This window comes from Bos javanicus, chromosome 4, assembly GCF_032452875.1.
Source record: "Bos javanicus breed banteng chromosome 4, ARS-OSU_banteng_1.0, whole genome shotgun sequence".
Classification (NCBI taxonomy): domain Eukaryota; kingdom Metazoa; phylum Chordata; class Mammalia; order Artiodactyla; family Bovidae; genus Bos; species Bos javanicus.
Window position 1 is genome coordinate 91,745,309 of NC_083871.1, and position 19,699 is coordinate 91,765,007.

Consider the following 19,699-nt stretch of genomic DNA (forward strand, 5'->3'; position numbering starts at 1 on the left):
TATCTTTTTTTTTCACCTTAGACTGTATGTTCCATGACTACTGAATCTTGGCTTTCACACTGAGCACCATACTTCTCACTACCTATCACGGTGCTTGGCACATACAGATTTCAATGAATATGTTTTGAATAAATAAATGTAAGACTTACAAGAGACACTGCTGGTATAAACAGAAGTGAGACATTTCTGACCTCAGACACCTCTCAGTCAAGTAGGAAAACATAGGATACGTAAAAATATATCCTTATTTTTAAAAGTGATTAAAAGTGGCACACAAAAAGTAAAAAAAAAAAAAAATTAAAATTTTAACTCATAGGAAGCTTTCACTGATGTGGCATCTGGCACCCAAAATAGTTTTTATCATGGTACAATAAATTAGAATATTACCTTGGCCTTAGTTTGTTCATCTGTGGGATTGCACAATAATTTGTTCTTATTGAAATAACAGCAAATCTGTAAAAATTTCATTCATAATTTTTGTCTCTTTATCTCATATGTGAGTACCTGAAAGTCTCAGGTCCAAGAGACGAAAGGTCCTTTACATATATGTTGGTTTGCTAGTGCAATAAGATGTTGAAGTGAAGAAAAACAGATATGGGCCAGAAGACCTGAGGGTCGGACCTATGTGATCTTGAACAAGTCTCAGTGTCATCATCTCTGTGACAAGATTCATAGAAATGATCTTCTAGGGATGAAAAGGATAATATGATAAAGTGCTATACAAATGTTACATTGAATACATTATTAATATTGTTAATCATCATCCTCATCTTAACCAGATAAGCATCATCATTAGACTCGAGAGGAGAGATAGCTGATATTTAGACCTAAAACATGAGTTTGTCAACAGGTAAGATCTTGAACCCTCAACTTTATTTGTGTAATATTATTAAATATCCTAAATTCCGAGAAGTGGTAATTGCCTGCTTTTCTGTGCCAGTAAATAAGATGAGTAGATTTCACTTTTCACCTATTACAGATCATCACAATGTCATCAGGGCAGTTTCAATGTGAGAGAATGGAGAAAGTGACTTACTTCTCCTTTGTCATCCCTGAATTCATACCTGGAGGATTCAAGCCTCCTCTTGGAGGGATTTTATAAGTATTTTGAAGATCTGGGTTGAACATTAGAATTTAATTCTTTAAAAGAGTAATAGCATGGTGAAAACTATTCATCTATTAATGGTGCCAACCAGTAAATAGTAAGTGTTGTGGAAACAACCCATAGGCTCTTTTTGTTTAAATATTTGCCTATAGATTTTAAGAAGCTGGACTATAGAGTGCTAAGACAATACTGTTGCAACCTTAGGAGTTTGAAATGGATATTTGCCTTGATCTCTGCACAGTGGAAGACTACCAGGGATGGAAATCGGAGTGGGCAGAGAAGTCCAGCTGACTGTGGACTAATGACAAATTCCCAGCACCACCAGGAATGCTGAGGCTGAAATGCCTTCCAGAGTTGCTCTGAATTAGGTCAGATAGGACAGGCCATTATACTTCCACATTTATCAGTGGCTTGCTGGGGGACATCCTGGGAAAAGGGGTAGATACATTAGTCAAGGAAGTGCCTTGCAGTCGGGGCCACCCCATAGTGCAGCCACACTACGAGGCAAGGGCACCAGGAACCTTCACTGAATGGGGCTCTGAAAGGGGACTCACCATATGTAAGAACTAAACGTACAGAGAACCAAAGATATTATATCTCTGAAATAATAGTACAAGTCAAACAATTAATAAAATACCGTTGTTTAATTTTAAAGTTCCTCTTCAAAGAGGACTTATTGCACAAAGACAGGCAACCTATCCAAACAGTACAGTACTGGACTTGTAGCCAATTCAGACAAAAGAACTGGGGTCATAAAACTCCCTGTATTTCAACAGAGAAGTTTTGTTAAAGCAATCCGAGAGGACAAAGAATCATGTTTTTAGTTGTTGCTTATTTTTAAGAACAAAATCTCTGTTAATAATGTAGAAAGAGAAAAATAAAACAAGAAACAATGTTACAGCATCAACTTCCAACTGTGATGGAAATCCAGGAGGATTAAATTATTAGAAATGAAATTACTTACAAAGCTGCATATAGAATATTGAATGTGATTTTCTTTAAACAACATGATTATTACCAGTGTCTCAAGTTGGCTTACAATTTCTGTCAAGTTCTAAAAAAATCATATTGAGCCTCTGATTATATAACTTGTTAGATCCGTGTGAAAGAATGGTTTTGATACATAACACATCAACAAAGGTACCATTTTATCAATAGTTAAGGCTACTGGCAAAAAAGTGATGGGATTCCCAGGTGGCTCAGTGGTAAAGAAACCACCTGCAACACAGAAGATGTGGGTTCAATCCCTGGGTTGGGAAGAACCTCTGAAGGAGGAAATGGCAACCCACTCCAGGATTCTTGCCTAGGAAATTACATGGACAGAGGACTCTGACAGGTTACAGTCCATGGGGTCTCAAAAGAGTCAGACATGATTTAGGAACTGAATAATGACAACAACAACAAAGTGATTGGTAAAAATTGTCAGTTGATCTTAAAAGATGGCTTATAATTGACCCTAATAAGAATGTGATATGGTCAGTCAACTATTATTAACTTATTTCCTATGAATGCATCTCCAAATAATAGCAATAAGCAAAACCAAATTAACTAGCTTTTCTTTTGTTTGGTTGGTTGGTTGTTTCTTAAAGACAATAGAAACATGTTAGCTCTTAAAAGTGCCCATGTCCTAATTCTAATTCATACAGGGTAAGGAATTTCTCCCCCATCACCAGGCAATTCTCTGACCCCAACAAGGTATGCCACAATTCAACTCACTTCTGAAACTCTCTAGCTGGAGATTGTCAGATTCCACAGGTTAAGAGTCCAGGTTATACAAGACTGCACCCCCCAACTCCCTCACTTCAGATGTCAGTCACAAGCCTAGGTTGTTACCTGGCTCCTGACCAACCAGTTATAGATTAGAGGTTCCCAAAACTCCCTCCTTAGGTTCAATTAATTTGTTAGGAGGCTCAAAGAATTCAGAGAGACACTGTACTTACTAGATCACTGGTTTATTATAAAAGGATGTAACTCAGGAACAGCCAGATGCAAGATATGCTCAGGCAAGGTGTGGGGAAAGGGCACAGAGCTTCCATGCTGTCTCTGAATCTCCAAGAGCTCACCAACCCTTTAGGTTGTGGTTGTTAAGTTGGTAAGTCATGCCCGACCCTTTGCAACACCATGAACCACACCATACCAGGCTTTTCCTCTTCTTCACCATCTCCCAGAATTTGCTCAAATTCATGTCTGTTGAGTCAGTAATGCTGCCTAGCCATCTCATCCTCTGCTGCCCCCTTCTCCTGCTGCCCTCAATCTTTTCAGCATCAGGGCCTTTTCCAGTGAATCAGCTCTTCACATCAGGTGGCCAAAATATTGGAGCTTAAGCTTCAGCATCAGTCCTTCCAATAAATGTTCAGGGTTGATTTCCTTAAGGATTGACTGGTTTGATCTCCTTGCAGTCCAAAGGACTCTCAAGAGTCTTCTCCAGCACTACAATTGGAAAGCATCAACTCTTTGGCCCTCAGTCTTCTTTATGGTCCAACTCTTGAATCTGTACATGACTACTGGAAAAACCATACTTCTTCAAATCCCATCCTTTCAAGTTTTTATGGAGGCTTCCTTACATAGGCATTATTGACATAAGCATCAGGGGTTGAACTCAATTTCTGGCAAGTCTCCCCTCCTCAAAGGGCTTTCCCAAAGTCACCTCATTAACATAACAAAAGACACTTTTATCTCTCTCATCACTTAGTAAATTCCAAGGATTTTAGGAGCTCTATGCCAAAAACTGGATAAAAACCAAATATGTATTTCTTATTATAAATCACAATATCACAACTCTTTGCACTAATTATCCTTGACATCATTTCTTTCCACCTTTCTGGACACATAAGTAAAATAACAATTTGGCCTAATGTAACTGGTCCTTTAGTGATAGTTCTGTGAAATTTGTTCTAAAGTTTGAACAAGTGTCATCACACCTCTTGTAGCAGTATTTTCGCCTCCGTATGTGGGGTACAACTGGGACGTAGCGGCCAAGTGCACAATGTGATAGAAGGGCGTCTGTTTGTCAGGTTCAAGTGCACCTTGTGAAAGAGAAGATTTATCTCGCACATCACAGCGAAGCAAGTGTTATCTTTAACAACATCGATTAAAACAGTAAAATCACACTTAAATCTGTGCTTATCTCTCCTCGCCCCACCAAACATTTTTTGTCTATCAAATGCCACATCATCCTTAAATGCACTCTGAAGAGCAGTGAAATGAGGGAATGAAAGTCCTGGTGCAGAAGGGGCGTAAGCTCCAGGCTGCTCCCATTTGGCCCCTAAAAGTGGCAATGGAGACGACTGGCTCAGAGTGTCCCTCTCCTGCCTGTCTCCATGTGACACTCAAAGCTTCTGATGCTCAGGAGGCAGGTTGGGCTGGGCTGGGTTCCTCAGGTCCACACAAACTAGAATGCAGTCATGAAATGCAACCCACTTAGTTTTCTTGGCTGGAGAACACCATGGACAGAGGAGCAGAACTGGACAAGACTTAGCCACTCAAGTGTTCTGGGAAACATTGACTGGAACCACCCACCCAGACCAGACACCATAGTGACCATGTGCATGAGTTACTTTCTGACAGGAGGTCTTGGTAAGAAACACAGAACTAACAAATCACCACCACCAAGAATTCAGAAAAGGTCAAAAGGAGATACCACATGTCTATTGCCTCAAAGACTCCTTCTTCCTACAATCCATCTTGGCTGGGCAATGTGTGCACCAACAGAAAGGACCCTGAGTCAGGATGATTGGCCAAAGATAATACAGAAATTAATCCCATCACCATAAAACCCAAGACTGCAAGCCACATGCAGAGCAGTTCTCCTGGGTTCCCTTATACTACTGCTCTCCACCTGTGTGCCCCTTTCCAATAGTCTTTTGCTTTCTCAGCACATGTGTATCTTTGGACAATTCATTTCCAAGTGTTAGACAAGAGTACACTCTCGGGCTCTGGCAGGGGTCCCACTTCCTGCAACAAAACAACCACTTGGACACAGCTCATCAGAGATCCAAACATATGCTCAGAGGCACAGTGGTGTGACAGTTATGGATGCCATCCCAGAGCTAGACTTCCTGGCTCCAAATCCTAGCCCTTCTCTGACTAGCTATGTTACACTGGGTAAGTTATGTGATATCTCTGCGCCTCTGTCCCTCAGTCTGAAGATTCAGGGGATGCTAGTATTAAGAACTCCCAATATAATCACAATGGTGTGATCAATCACCCAGAGCCAGACATCCTGGAATGTGAAGTCAAGTGGGCCTTAGAAAGCATCACTATGAACAAAGCTAGTGGAGGTGATGGAATTCCAGTGGAGCTATTTCAAATCCTGAAAGATGATGCTATGAAAGTGCTGCACTCAATATGCCAGCAAATTTGGAAAACTCAGCAGTGGCCACAGGACTGGAAAAGGTCCATTTTCATTCCAATCCCAAAGAAAGGCAATGCCAAAGAATGCTCAAACTACCACACAATTGCACTCATCTCACACGCTAGTAAAGTAATGCTCAAAATTCTCCAAGCCAGGCTTCAGCAATACATGAACCGTGAACTTCCAGATGTTCAAGCTGGTTTTAGGAACCAGAGATCAAATTGCCAACATCCACTGGATCATGGAAAAACCAAGAGAGTTCCAGGAAAACATCCATTTCTGCTTTATTAACTATGCCAAAGCCTTTGACTGTGTGGATCACAATAAATTGTGGAAAATTCTGAAAGAGATAGGAATACCAGACCACCTGACCTGCCTCTTGAGAAACCTGCACGCAGGTCAGGAAGCAACAGTTAAAACTGGACATGGAACAACAGACTGGTTCCAAATAGGAAAAGGAGTACGTCAAGGCTGTATATTGTCACCCTGTTTATTTAACGTCTATGCAGAGTACATCATGAGAAATGAGGGCTAGAAGAAGCACAAGCTGGAATCAAGATTGCCGGGAGAAATCTCAATAACCTCAGATATGCAGATGACACCACCCTTATGGCAGAAAGTGAAGAGGAACTAAAAAGCCTCTTGATGAAAGTGAAAGTGGAGAGTGAAAAAGTTGGCTTAAAGCTCAACATTCAGAAAATTAAGATCTGGCATCTGGTCCCGTCACTTCATGGGAAATAGATGGGGAAACAGTGGAAACAGTGTCAGACTTTATTTTTCTGGGCTCCAAAATCACTGCAGATGGTGACTGCAGCCAGGAAATTAAAAGATGCTTACTCCTTGGAAGGAAAGTTATGACCAACCTAGATAGCATATTCAAAAGCAGAGACATTACTTTGCCAACAAAGGTTCATCTAGTCAAGGCTATGGTTTTTCCTGTGGTCATGTATGGATGTGAGAGTTAGATTGTGAAGAAAGCTGAGCACCAAAGAATTGATGGTTTTGAACTGTGGTGTTGGAGAAGACTCTTGAGAGTCCCTTGGCCTGCAAGGAGATCCAACCAGTCCATTCTGAAGGAGATCAGCCCTGGGATTTCTTTGGAAGGAATGATGCTAAAGCTGAAACTCCGGTACTTTGGCCACCTCATGTGGGGAGTTGACTCATTGGAAAAGACTCTGATGCTGGGAGGGATTGGAGGCAAGAGGAGAAGGGGACAACAGAGGATGAGATGGCTGGATGGCATCACTGACTCGATGGATGTGAGTCTGTGTGAACTCCGGGAGTTGGTGATGGACAGGAAGGCCTGGCGTGCTGCGATTCATGGGGTCACAAAGAGTCGGACACGACTGAGCGACTGATCTGATCTGATCTAGCTTTTCTTCCAAGAAGCAAGTGTCTTTTAATTTCATGGCTGCAATCACCATCTGCAGTGATTTTGGAGGCCCCCAAAGTCTCTCACTGTTTCCATTGTTTCTCCATCTATTTGTCATGAAGTGATGGGACCAGATGCCATGATCTTAGTTTTCTGAATGTTGAGTTTTAAGCTGACTTTTTCACTCTGCTCTTTCACTTTCATCAAGAGGCTCTTCAGTTCTTCACTTTCTGCCATAAGGGTGGTGTCATCTGCATATCTGAGGTTATTGATATTTCTCCTGGCAATCTTGATTCCAGCTTGTGCTTCATCCAGCCTGGCATTTTGCATGTTGTACTCTGCATATAAGTTAAATAAGCAGGGTGACAATATAAAGTCTTGACGTACTCCTTTCCTGATTTGAAACCAGTCTGTTGTTTCATGTCCAGTTCTAACTGTTTCTTCTTGACCTGCATACAGATTTCCCAGGAGGCAGATAAGACGGTCTGGTATTCCCATCTCTTTAAGAATTTTCCACAGTTTGTTGTGATCCACACATTTTGGGCTTTGGTATAGTCGATAAAGCAGGAGTAGACACTCTGGAACTACTGGAACTGGAACTCTCTTGCTTTTTCGATGAAGTGAGTGAAGAAGTAAAGTGAAGTCACTCAGTCATGTCCAACATTTTGTGACCCCGTGGACTGTAGCCCCCAGGTTCCTCCATCCATGGGATTTTCATGCAAGAATACTGGAGTGGGTTGCCATTTCCTTCTCCAGGGGATCTTCCCAACCCAGGGATTGAATGCAGGTCTCCCTCATTGTAGGCAGATGCTTTACCATCTGAACCACCAGGGAAGTCCTGCTTTTTCAATGATCCAACAGATTTTGGCAATTTGATCTCTGGTTCCTCTGCCTTTTCTAAATCTAGCTTGAACATCTGTAAGTTTACAGTTCACGTACTATTGAAGTCTGGCTTGGAGAACTGAGCATTACTTTGCTACCATGTGAAATGAATGCAATTGTGTGGTAGTTTGAACATTCTTTGAATTGCCTTTCTTAGGGTTTGGAATGCAAACTGACCTTTTCCAGTCCTGTGGCCACTGTTGAGTTTTCCAGATTTGGTTGCATATTGAGTATAGCACTTTCACAGCATCATCTTTCAGGATTTGAAATAGCTCAACTGGAATTCCATCACCTCCACTAACTTTGTTCATAGTCATGCTTCCTAAGGCCCACTTGACTTCACATTGCAGGATGTCTGGCTCTAGGTGAGTGACCATACCATTGTGGTCATAAAGATCTTTTTTGTATAGTTCTTCTGTGTATTCTTGCCACCTCTTCTTAGTATCTTCTGCTTCTATTAGGTGCATACCAGTTTTGTCCTTCATTGTGCCCTTCTTTGCATGAAATGTTCCCTTGGTATCTCTAATTTTCTTGAAGAGATCTCTAGTCTTTCCCATTCTACTCTTTTCCTCTACTGAGGAAGGCTTTCTTATCTCTCCTTGCTATTATTTGGTACTCTGCATTCATATATCTTTCCTTTTCTCCTTTGCCTTTTGCTTCTCTTCTTTTCTCAGCTATTTTTAAGGCCTCCTCATCAGACAACCATTTTGCCTTTTTAGATTTCTTTTTCTTGGGGATGGTCTTGATCACTGCCTCCTGTCTAAGGTCATGAACCTTTGTCCATAGTTCTTCAGGCACTCTGTCTATCAGATCATTAGTAGGTGGATTCTTTACCACTGAGCCTCATGAGTAGATTGATTCTTTACCACTGAGCCTCCAGGGAAGCCCAGGTCCAAATACCTTTAAAAATATGTATTTATTTATTTATTTGGCTGCAACGGGTCTTGATTGCAGCATGTGGGATCTTCAGTTGCAACATGAAAACTGTTAGTGACAGCGTGTGGCATCTAGTTCCCTGACCAGGCCCCTTACGTTGGAAGCGTGGGGTCTTAGCCACTGAATTACCAGGGAAGTCCCCCAAATAACTTTTACAAATAGGATACTCTCAATAGTATCTCAACAACAGCTCTTAAAGCCTGAAAACCTCAAGTTATATCTTAGTCTACTTACCAACATTACCTGAATTCTCCTATATATTGTCTTTTGATCAGTGGTCTTCACACAAAGCAGCATTTTAACAGAGATTCAAAGGGGATTGACATTCTTGATTTAAAGAAGGAGCTAATAACTGAAGATCATTATTATTTTAGCTAAATAACTATTCAAAGCAAAGATTGCACCACAACCATTGCCCAACAGTGGCTAAGCTAAGAAGTGGACTGCAGAGAACAAAAATAAAGCACCAAAACATTTAAAACCCCATCTTTCAAGCTATTGTAAGTACTTGGAGTGTTTCTCCAGGTAGCACATGGTAACTTTCCACAGAAAGATTTGATCTACATGTTTAAGATATGTAAAGGTTAAAAATATAGTTATATATTTAACTTCTTGGATTCAAAGAGAACTAAAAAGAAAGGAGTGAATTGACATATTTTTGAAAGCAAGTCATCATACATTTTAGTTATTTAAAGAACTCTTAAAAAAAAACTTTTTAACAGTTTTATTGAAGTATATTGATGCACCAAAAAAACTGCATATATTTAATGTATATAATTTAACGAGTCTGGACATATGCATATACTTATGATACTATTATCACAATCAAGGTAATAAACATATCCATCATTTCCAAGTCTTCTTGTGTTTCATGGTCCCTTTGTGTGTGTGTGTGTGTGTGTGGGAGGAACATGAAACTTACTCTCCTAACAAAATTTTAAGTGAATACCATAATGTTAACCATAGGCAGTACTTTATACAGCATCTCTAGGCCTTATTCCTCTTGCATCACTGGAAGTTTATCCCTATTGAACAACTTCCCATTTCCCTATCCTCCCAGCCCCTGGCAATCACCATTCTCTTTGTTTCTATGTTTTGTCTACTGTGTGTGCATGTGTGTGTGTATGTGTGTGTGTGTGCGTGTGTGCATGTACGCACGCGTACACATGCTCAATCATGTTCTACCCTTCGCAACCCCATGAACTGCAGCCTGCCAGGCTCCTCTGTCCTTGAGTTTTCCAGGCAAGAATACTAGAGCGGGTCACCATTTCCTCTTCTAGGTAATCTTCCTGACCCAGGAATTGAGCCCATATCTCTTGCGTTTCCTGCACTGTCAGCTGGATTCTTACCACTGTCCCACCTACATGACTTCGACTACTTGAGACACCTCACATAAGTAGAACATATAGCATCTGTCCTTTGGAGACTGGCTTATTTTACTTAGCATAATATCTTCCAGGTTAGTCCATGTTGTTTCAAATGTTAGGATTTCCTTCTTTGTTGAGGCTGAATAATATTCCATTTTATGTATATACCACATTTTCTTTATCTATTCATCTGTCAATAGACATTTGGGTTGTTTCCATCTCTTGGCTATCGTGAATAATGCTTCAGAGTACATAAGAGTGCAGGTAATGCTTCCAGATCCTGATTTTAATTCTTTTGGATAAATACCCAGTTGTGAGATTGCTGGATTATATGGTAGTTCTATTTTTAATTTTTTTGAGGAGGCTCTATTATTTTCCATAATGGTTGTACCATTTTACATTTCCACTAATAGTGTATAAGGATTCCATTTGCTCCATAGCCTTGCCAACACATGTTATAGTTTGTTGTTTGTCTGTTTGATAATTGTCATACTAACATGTGCAAAGTGATATCTCATTGTAGTTTTGATTTGCATTTCCCTGATGATTAGTGATGCTGAGCACCTTTTCATATAACTCTGTCCATGCTATCTCTAGGCAAGAATACAGGAGTGGGTAGCCATTCCCTTCTTCAAAGGATCCTCCCAACCCAGGGATTGAATCTGTGCCTTCTGCATTGCAGAAGACATCTGCAGAAGACATCTGCAGATGGCAGATTCTTTACCATCTGAGCCACTAGGGAAGTCCCTTTCACATATACATCATGGACACTTGTATGGGGAGTGTCTCTTCTTAGAAGAAATGTCTATTTAAATTCTTTGACCATTTTTTATCTATTTATTTTTAAATTTTATTAAAGTATATTTGATTTACAATGTTGTATTTTGACCATTTTAAAATTGAGTTACTTGGGTTTTTGCTATTGCATTGTAGGAATTTAAGAATGCTTGTTAAAATAAATTTTGGATGATTTTACCCAAAATAGAAGACAATTAGTAAGTTGAGATGCATAACTCCCTACACAAAAGAAATTAACTCGATTACTTTTTCCTGAACTAAAAGCCCATTTGGAACAAATAGAAAATAATTATAATAACAATAATGGTGTATTGAATACTAGTTCACCATGCTTTAATATCTCATTTCACCTTCATAATATTCCAGTGCTATTGAATAAGTAGGGTAAATACCACAAACTTATTTTTCTATTGTAGAAACTGCCCCCAAAGTCACACAACTAAGAAGGAATCAAGTATAGACCTCATTATCCTAATGACTAAGTATACCCATTGTACTTTGCTATTATCTCTTATAATTGTTCCCTTGGTCATTAAATCTCCTCAATATATGGAATTAAACAGCATCAACAGGTAAGGTAGTATACTCAAAACGTGAACTCCAAAGTTTTATACCATTAGGACCGACTGAAAAACTTAGGAAAGTTGACCTTTGTCTGGTTCAGGTTGGACAAAAATTTCATTCATTAACCGCTTCTCAAAAGAGTATCCTGTAGGAGTCTTCTCCCTATGAACCCATGCATACCCACCATGACTCACAGAGTATTAACCATGTTCTTACTACATGTTGAGTGCTCTGCTGGAATCTGGAGATACAAAAATGAATAAGAAGACATGGTTTCTGGTCTTGTGGCACTCACAGTAAATAACGCAATATGTAAACAGTATGTCAAGTTGATGTAAGAAATGCTACACTGTAGGGTAGCCTAGGGATATGGGACCAACAGAACAGGATCTACTTCACTACGAATAAGATTCTCCAGCTCCTGTCAGTGACTGTAGGAATACATGGTTAAAGAACTATAAAAAGTAGCTGTATGGTACATGCATACACACCAGGATCAACAAGTCAGAAAATATTTCAGAAGTAACTTTATGATTGATTTAGCCAGCCAGAAGCCAGCAAAATCTATTTTTAATGGATACAACCAGTGAAACATGTCCAGTACTTCTTGAGAAAATGTGATTGTCATTAATAATTTAAATACAATGTAATAAACCCCTTGTGCTTATGTACAAGGGAGATTTAATTTTACTTTTCTACAATAAGAAACAGACAACTCATCTGGAAGTGGAAGGAATATGGAGAAAAAATTTAAATAACCATTAATATGGCCATTTGAAAAGAAAATAAAACATCAGTTCTAAGAACCAAGGATGGTAGTAGGGTTCAGTACATTTTAATCACAACTAATCAAACAGTTTACACAAGGCTTTATTTATTTCAATGTTAAAACATGTCAGAACTTGCAAGAATAGTTTTTTTTTTATTCCTATTATTGCAAGCTGTGAATGTACAAGTCAAAGCAAAATTGCATCCTTTAGAGATTCACTATCAAACTCACTGAAACCAAGAAACATCTATACCCAAGGTGCTATAGGAAATACAGCAGGTGTGTTATAACATTTTGCATTAAATTATATCATTTATCTAAGGGGATTCTTAGAAAAGAACATTAAGCTTTCAATAATCCCAATATCATCTAAGCACAAAAATGAAAACTGATCAGAACTGCAAATGGCAAAAGGATAACCATTTGTTACCTCATAAATTTCTGTGATACAATTTTACAACCTCTATTCATGCAGTGACTCCCAGATAAAACTCATTCTCTCTACGAATGCATTACTGTATATTTCAACCATATACTATAGCAAGTAAATATCTATAAAATAAAAAGCAGTTTGTGGGGAAAAAAATCCTGAAATATGAATACTATTGAATAATGAATAGTATGACAGACATACTTGCCCTACCATTCTAGCACAAGTTTACTCGTGACATGACACAATTTTCTCATTCCTACACTGAATCATGCCCATTTGCCATCTGTACCACCCTGGGCAGACACTTCACCTCTCTGGATATCAGTTTTCTCATTTCTAAAAAGAAGGGTGCTTGACAGCAGGCAGGAACCTCAAGATGCCTTTGAATTTTAACATTTTGTATTTCTATGAATATACCACATACACTGTCTCCCATGAGTACTGTGAATTATGTTAAGTTCTAATATGAAAATAGAAAGAATATCACATAAAAAAAAATTAATCGCTTTCTTTAAAGCCTACAAGAGAAGAACTAGAAGAGACATAAGAAAATGTGTTCAGTTCAAAATTATGAAATCTGGCTTCACAAATCAGAGGATGACTGGGTAACTTAAAAGCTAATTTTTACAAGAGTACTAGAGTATCCATCAAGCGCTTAGGTTCTGGAGACCAGTTTGTGAGAGCACTCTCATTCCTTCTCAGTTCAATGAAAAGGAAACGAGAAGGTGGTTCGGCAGAGTCATGAAGAAGATGGAGACATTAATGCAGATTTCTCCATTAATAGCTTTCATTTCACCATTCAAAACGCCTCTCTTCTCCTTTCATCCTTTAATTTCTCTCTCATATCTTTACCCAACTGATTTCCTTTGCTTCCTTTCCTTTTCTCATACTCCACCCTCTCCGCTTTCAAAACCCAGAAAATGGTGACAGGTCACACGACACAACACCCCTCCAAGTTCTCCTGTCCCACTGTTCTCTAAGATTCACTAACAGGACAGAGCAGCAAAAGAAAATGAACTGCTGTGTGGCCTGGAGTCTGGTTAAATATGGAAAATAGAACACATTTGTTTATCTCCACTTCCTTCAACTATCCAATTAAATTGTTGAGTATAACATGCGGAAAACAGGAAAAAAAATGTTATCAAAGTTTCAAAAGCTGAAAAGCAGATGATAATCAAGTCAGAATTAACTTATCACAGTATAAAAAACCGAAAGGAAAACCCACAAGGGGTGGAATGTAACTGATACCAAAGCAACCACTCCACCCAGCACCAGGAAGGCTCTAGGAGTGGAAGCACCAGAGACTCCAGAAGGTGGGAGTGAAAATCAAACTCGGTGAAAACCTGTGTCAGTGTCTTCCTCCAGCCCCAGCCTCTTTGCACAGATCAGAGCATCACTCTCTGTAGAGGATGAACTCAAGCACACCAAGGACTGAGCAAGTTTCTATAAAGTCAAAGCCTGTATGCTGAATGGGGAGTACTTAGTCCCCCTTCCTTGCTTAACATTCAGACTTTAGCTGCCTAACTTTCATCAGAAACTGACCAAAAGGTAACACCACACCGATATTCATAAATGGATATCTTCCAATTAGATAACCATGTCTACCTGCTCATTTTAAAGTGAATCCACAGTCAGTGAACCTGACCCACACTTTTCAAGCTTCCAAAAAGCACCAGGATCACATTCCTAATGCCACACCAAACAGAAAAGAAGAACTCAGTGGACACAGAAACAAGACATAAGAAGATGACGACTTCAAGAATATTAATAATCTCAGAGAGAAGACATTCTGTCCATGCAACAAGAACAGGAGGCTATAAAAATGAACATTCAGAGAATAAGAAAGAGCTCATAGAAATTAAAAAGATAAGTGAGATAGGAACATCTCAATAGATAAGAAAGTTGAGGAAAGATTTCATAAGGTAAAACAAATGAAAGCTTGTCATGAAATTAGATTCATGCAAGATATTCAACATCAAACTGTGAAGTCTCAAACAGAAACACAGACCATTACAAAGAAATAAAATATTGGAGAACTCAAGAAAATGAGTTTTTAAATTGAAAACACCTGTCAAGCTTCTAGCAAAAAGAAAAGAGAAGGAAGAGGAAGGGAAAGACCCACATGAAGAAACACTCACACAAGATTTTAAAAATCACTTGAGAGTGAAAACAGATTCTAGAGAAAGGATTAGGGCTTAGAACGGCTTCTGGATTCTCAATGGCAGAACTACTGGTCAGAAGAAAATGGAGCAACACATTCAAAATGATGAGAAAAGACGAGTTTTATTCCACACACACACACACACACACACACACTCACACACACACACACACACAGACACACACACACAAAACATAACCATTAAAATATAAATCAAATGCATAAGTAAAATAAAGTCTATTTCACAGATGCAGAAATCTCAAAAATCTATTTCCCTTCTACTTTTTAGGAGGCTTCTGTAGGATCTACACCATCCAAACAAGGAAGGAAACAAGAAAGGGGAAGACTCTGAATCCAGGTAACAAGTTATTCAACACAGAAAAGGTAAATGGATTTCTCAAAGTGATGATACAGCGAGGTCAGAGTTAACAGGTGTGGAACTGGTCTAGAGATGACCCAGTTCAGGTTAGAGCAGGAAGATGGAAGATTCCAGAAGTATCTCAAAAAAATAAAGCCAGAATTGATGGAATATTTGATGTGTTTCACATACTGAAAGGATATGCACAGTTCTACCTGAGTTTGAAGATGGATTTCATGATAGATACACCAAAAAATAAAGCTTATGACAAAGCAAGGAATTAATTCTAGGAAAAACAAAATGTATATAGAAGAGAAATGTTATTTTAGTACCTTTCTAAAGCAATCGTAACATCAAATGCAGATTCATGACAATATAAACACTGAATATCAAATGGACCAAAATTGTGATACAGTCCTGCTGGAAGGATTGTTTTAGGGCATGTCTATGTGAGCACACGTGCAATTTGTGTATGGTGTTCATTTCTGTATGACTTGTCATAATCTTCCACAGTAAGACGAATGTTAAGATGAAAGTTTAAAAAATCAAGATGTTGTGGGGGGAAATGGAGACAAAACCCAGAAGAAAAAAAAACAGTCTAAAAGTATTGAAAACAGATTTTCTAAATTCAAAATTGGGAGGACTGAGGTGTGTGATTGTGTGATTGCTGTTTTAGTTAAGCCTGGTTGTACAATATACAAAATCACTCAGATAAAATGCATGTGTGGGGTACTGCTTTTGAAAGTCATGAAGTAAGAAGAAAAAAAGAAAAAAAAGCTGAAGGATGGCTTCTAACTGTTAAGGGAAGCTCTTCTGTAACTGGATTTCTCTTAAAAATATTTCTGTATCTTTATACCTAGGCCTGTATCATCTTACCTAACTGGGGGATTTGCTTATTTGTTTTTTGGTGGCATAGCAGATGCTTGTTTAATCTTATTGTGACCAAAATCCAGACAACAATGCATATTGACAAAAATAGTAATTAATAGGAACAACATGAAAACCTACATTGCCAGACTTTAATAAAGCAACAGCTTTTATCTCATTCAAAGCTAACCTGTCCATAAATGTTTCCCACCCAAACTCTACAGATACATCAATAACTGTTTTCAATGACATAAAAACCTATCATTTAAACAAAAACACAACCAATACTTTACCTGGACACTCTTTCCAATTTAATATAATGTTTGTTGTTATGTTAAAAAAAAATGAGTTTTCTCACATAAGGATATAATTGTCTCCCAGGTGATCTTATTTCAAGGAACACGAGGAAATGATGGTGTATGGGCAGAGTGACTGTAGGGTGGAGGGGAGCCCAGAGGCTCCCAGAGGTGAGTATGTGCAGCTGGGGACATTGATGGAGGTGACTCTAGTATTCTAGCTTTCAGGCACGTGAGTTTATAGTAGCTTTGATAGGTGTTCAATCCTACACCACAAGAGAAGCAGGTGGAAATAAAAAGCTGTCATTCAAACCCCACCAGTGAGGATCTGAAGCCTCAGTAAAGGCGGTTTCAGGAAAATATGAAAAGATATGAGGGAACTCCTTGGCCAAATTTTAGCTCATCCATCCAGAATTGAAACCTGATGAGCCCTAAGTGGGAGATAAATCACTGAATATTTCAATAATCTGTGATTTGAATACATTCTACGTTTTAAATATATGGTGTACACTGAAGCACTGGAAGTTAATCTATACATCACATTTTTCCAGAAAAGATTTGCCGTGATTTCTTCTCCAGCGACCAATAGGTTGCTTCCTCTTTACCACGTGAAAGACGAGGCCCCACCCTCAGCATGCACAGGATAAACGCAACTGCAAACAGCAACAATGGGAAGAAAGTCTCCTGCCAGCACTGCGCCAGGCACAGGAGATGAGAGGCCAGACCCTGGTTTTCACAGAATTTGGGCTCCAAGAGGTGAAAGAAGCAAATGGGATTGGATTCATAAGTCATTTCTTTAATACCAAATAATAAATACTCATTTTAAGTCTCACAGATTTTGTAACAGCAGCTGGGCATAAAATTGTGAACAATCATACAACCTAACAGTGTCACCCCAAAACTGTTAAATTCTTTTCCTGCATTAGTCACTGTGCAACAGGGATTATACTGTCTAATCCCTCTGGTATCATGGGTGTCCCAGATGTGCTGTGATTTATGTGAAATCAGGTGACCACATTGTTTTCTGATAACAGGTTTTTCTCACCCTCCACCAACTCCTATCCACAGCCCCCGAAAGGGTGATATTACCTTTCTTTCATTTTCTTTGGTCCTATTGACCTGATATCTGTGTGGTTTATCTTTTTTATTTTAGAAAAAAAAAATCACTAATCTTCTTAGATGTCGATGGTGTCAGTAGGAACCAGGTTCTCATCGGGCTCTAACTGGACACAGCATTGTGCAAAGGAAGTGAATGGACATGCAAGTCTCTCAGAGCCAATTTATGCGAGAAGTTTAAGGAGGAAAAAGAGGGAGAAACAGGTCAATGCCTTTCATGAGGACAAAAATCCAGAGTCGAATAAATGCTTGCTCCTTGTCCTCCAGGAAAAAACATCTCCAGTGAGTGTCTGTGAGACTCAGGTAGGTGAAATCATAAGTTATGTGAGAAAAGGCAAAAATTGGGCAAAGAGGAGGAGGAAGAAGGTAAGGAAAGAGGCCACAGCATCAGATGAAAAGGAGACGGTGCTGAATGGCTTCAGGTAGGATGTGACTCAAGAGAATAGTAAGAATTCAAATACAGGGCCTGTTCCTTCCTGCTTCCATTTATTATTATTAAGCATGAAAAATAGCCAAAATAACACTGGGTTTGTCATTTTTAGAGCTCACAGCATACATTTCATCTATTTTCTGCAGCATGGTTAGCATTCAATTTATTTTTCCATGGTTGCTACCATACAATATGGGCATAAAACTGTGAAAAATTAAATAGCTCCAAAGTGTAGGTGGGCTTCTGTGAAATTTGTGCTGAATGAATTTTTAGAAAGCAGAATGCAGTACTAGAATTGCTGCACATGTGTTCTATTATTAAATAGCTAACTCTTCTAAATTGGGAAGGATAATAACAAGCAATCTTGTGGAAAAACTGAAGACCTAAACAATACAATTCTAAACCAAAATAAAACTGTTTTGCTTTTTTTTGTACTTTTATAATTGTTAAAGTATCATTGTGGCATCATAGCACAAAAACAGACTGAACAACAGCTAAAGAAAAACATGGAAAATAATACTCTCCACAACCTTACCATCCTAGAGTTAAAATATTTTTCAACATATTTCAGACTTAATCCACATAAACCCATAAATATCAGTTTTTATTAATGTGCACATACTTCTGGTGTTCGGTTTTCCACTGATCATTGTTCTGTTAGTATTCTTCTATGCTATTTCAAGAGAAGCTGCAGAAAGAACGCTGGGTTTCTAGCAAGGTGTGCTTTAAGACTTAGCACACATGATTTCCTTGTACAGTACTGAGAGTCATCATTTTCTCAGCTAGTCAACCTTCCTTGGAATTGATATAACCAATTATACTTACTCTTCTCCTTGTTCTTCAGCATTTAGGTCATGAACAATAGTTCACAGGTCTAAGTATCCATGCAATACACACTTCCATATCATAGCTCTTTTCTTCTTTTGAAGACTATCTTTGATATAATTTCATGGCAAGATGAACATATTTTTATATGCTCTATACTTTTTAGCATGTGTGCCTGCCAAGTTGCTTCAGCTGTGTCTGACTCTTTGTGATCCTGTGAACTGTAGCCCGCCAGGTTCCTCTGTCCATCGGATTCTCCAGGCAAGAATACTGGAGTAGGTTGTCATGCCCTCTTCCAGGGAATCTTCCCAAGCCAGGGATCAAAACCACATCTCTTATGTCTCCTGCATTGGCAGGTGTGTTCTTTACCACTAGCGCCACTTGGGAAGCCCTTTTAGTGCATACTACCAAATCATTTTCCAAAAGAATAATACAAATTTATACTATTACCAGCAATAGTGTAAGTCAACCTACAGAATGAGAAAAAATATTTGCAAATAATATGATCAATAAATGGTTAATATCTAAAATATGCGAACAGCTCATACAATTCAATATCAAAAAAACCCAACCCAATTACAAATGATCAGAAGACCTGAACAGACATTTTCCCAAAGAGAACATGCAGATGACCAACAGGCACATGAAAAGATGCCCAACACTGCTAATCATTAGGGAAATGCAAATCAAACCCTCAATCAGATACGATCTCACATCTATCAGAATGGCTGTGATCAAAAATAACACAAATCACAAATGTTGACAAGGACATGGAGAAAAGGGAACCCTCATACACTATTGGTGGGAATGTAAATGGGCACAGCCATTGTGGAAAATAGTATGCAAGTTTCTCAAAAATCTAAAATTAGAACTACAACATGACCCTGCAATTCCACTCCTGGTTATTATATATACATATATAATATGTATGTATATATATATGTATATATCTGAAACAAAAAACAAAGATAATAATTCAAAAAGATCCATGTACCCAAATTTTCAGAGCAGGATTATTTACAATTGCTAAGATAAGTGTGTGTGTGTGTGGTATTATACTACATAT

General features: G+C 38.7%; 2 protein-coding genes across 7 annotated transcripts in view; one reads left to right on the top strand and one right to left on the bottom strand.

Annotated features, from left to right (window-relative positions):
• Nucleotides 1-19,699, bottom strand: part of GRM8 (glutamate metabotropic receptor 8) — an 872,326-nt gene that overhangs the window by 517,152 nt on the left and 335,475 nt on the right. The gene's annotated exons all lie outside the window — the stretch shown is intronic.
• The window catches only part of LOC133246731 (ATP synthase F(0) complex subunit C2, mitochondrial-like), a 58,660-nt gene continuing 56,408 nt past the window's right edge, over nt 17,448-19,699 (top strand). The window contains 1 exon segment of the mRNA XM_061415365.1: nt 17,448-17,681. Coding sequence (XP_061271349.1) covers nt 17,448-17,681 — 234 coding nt within the window.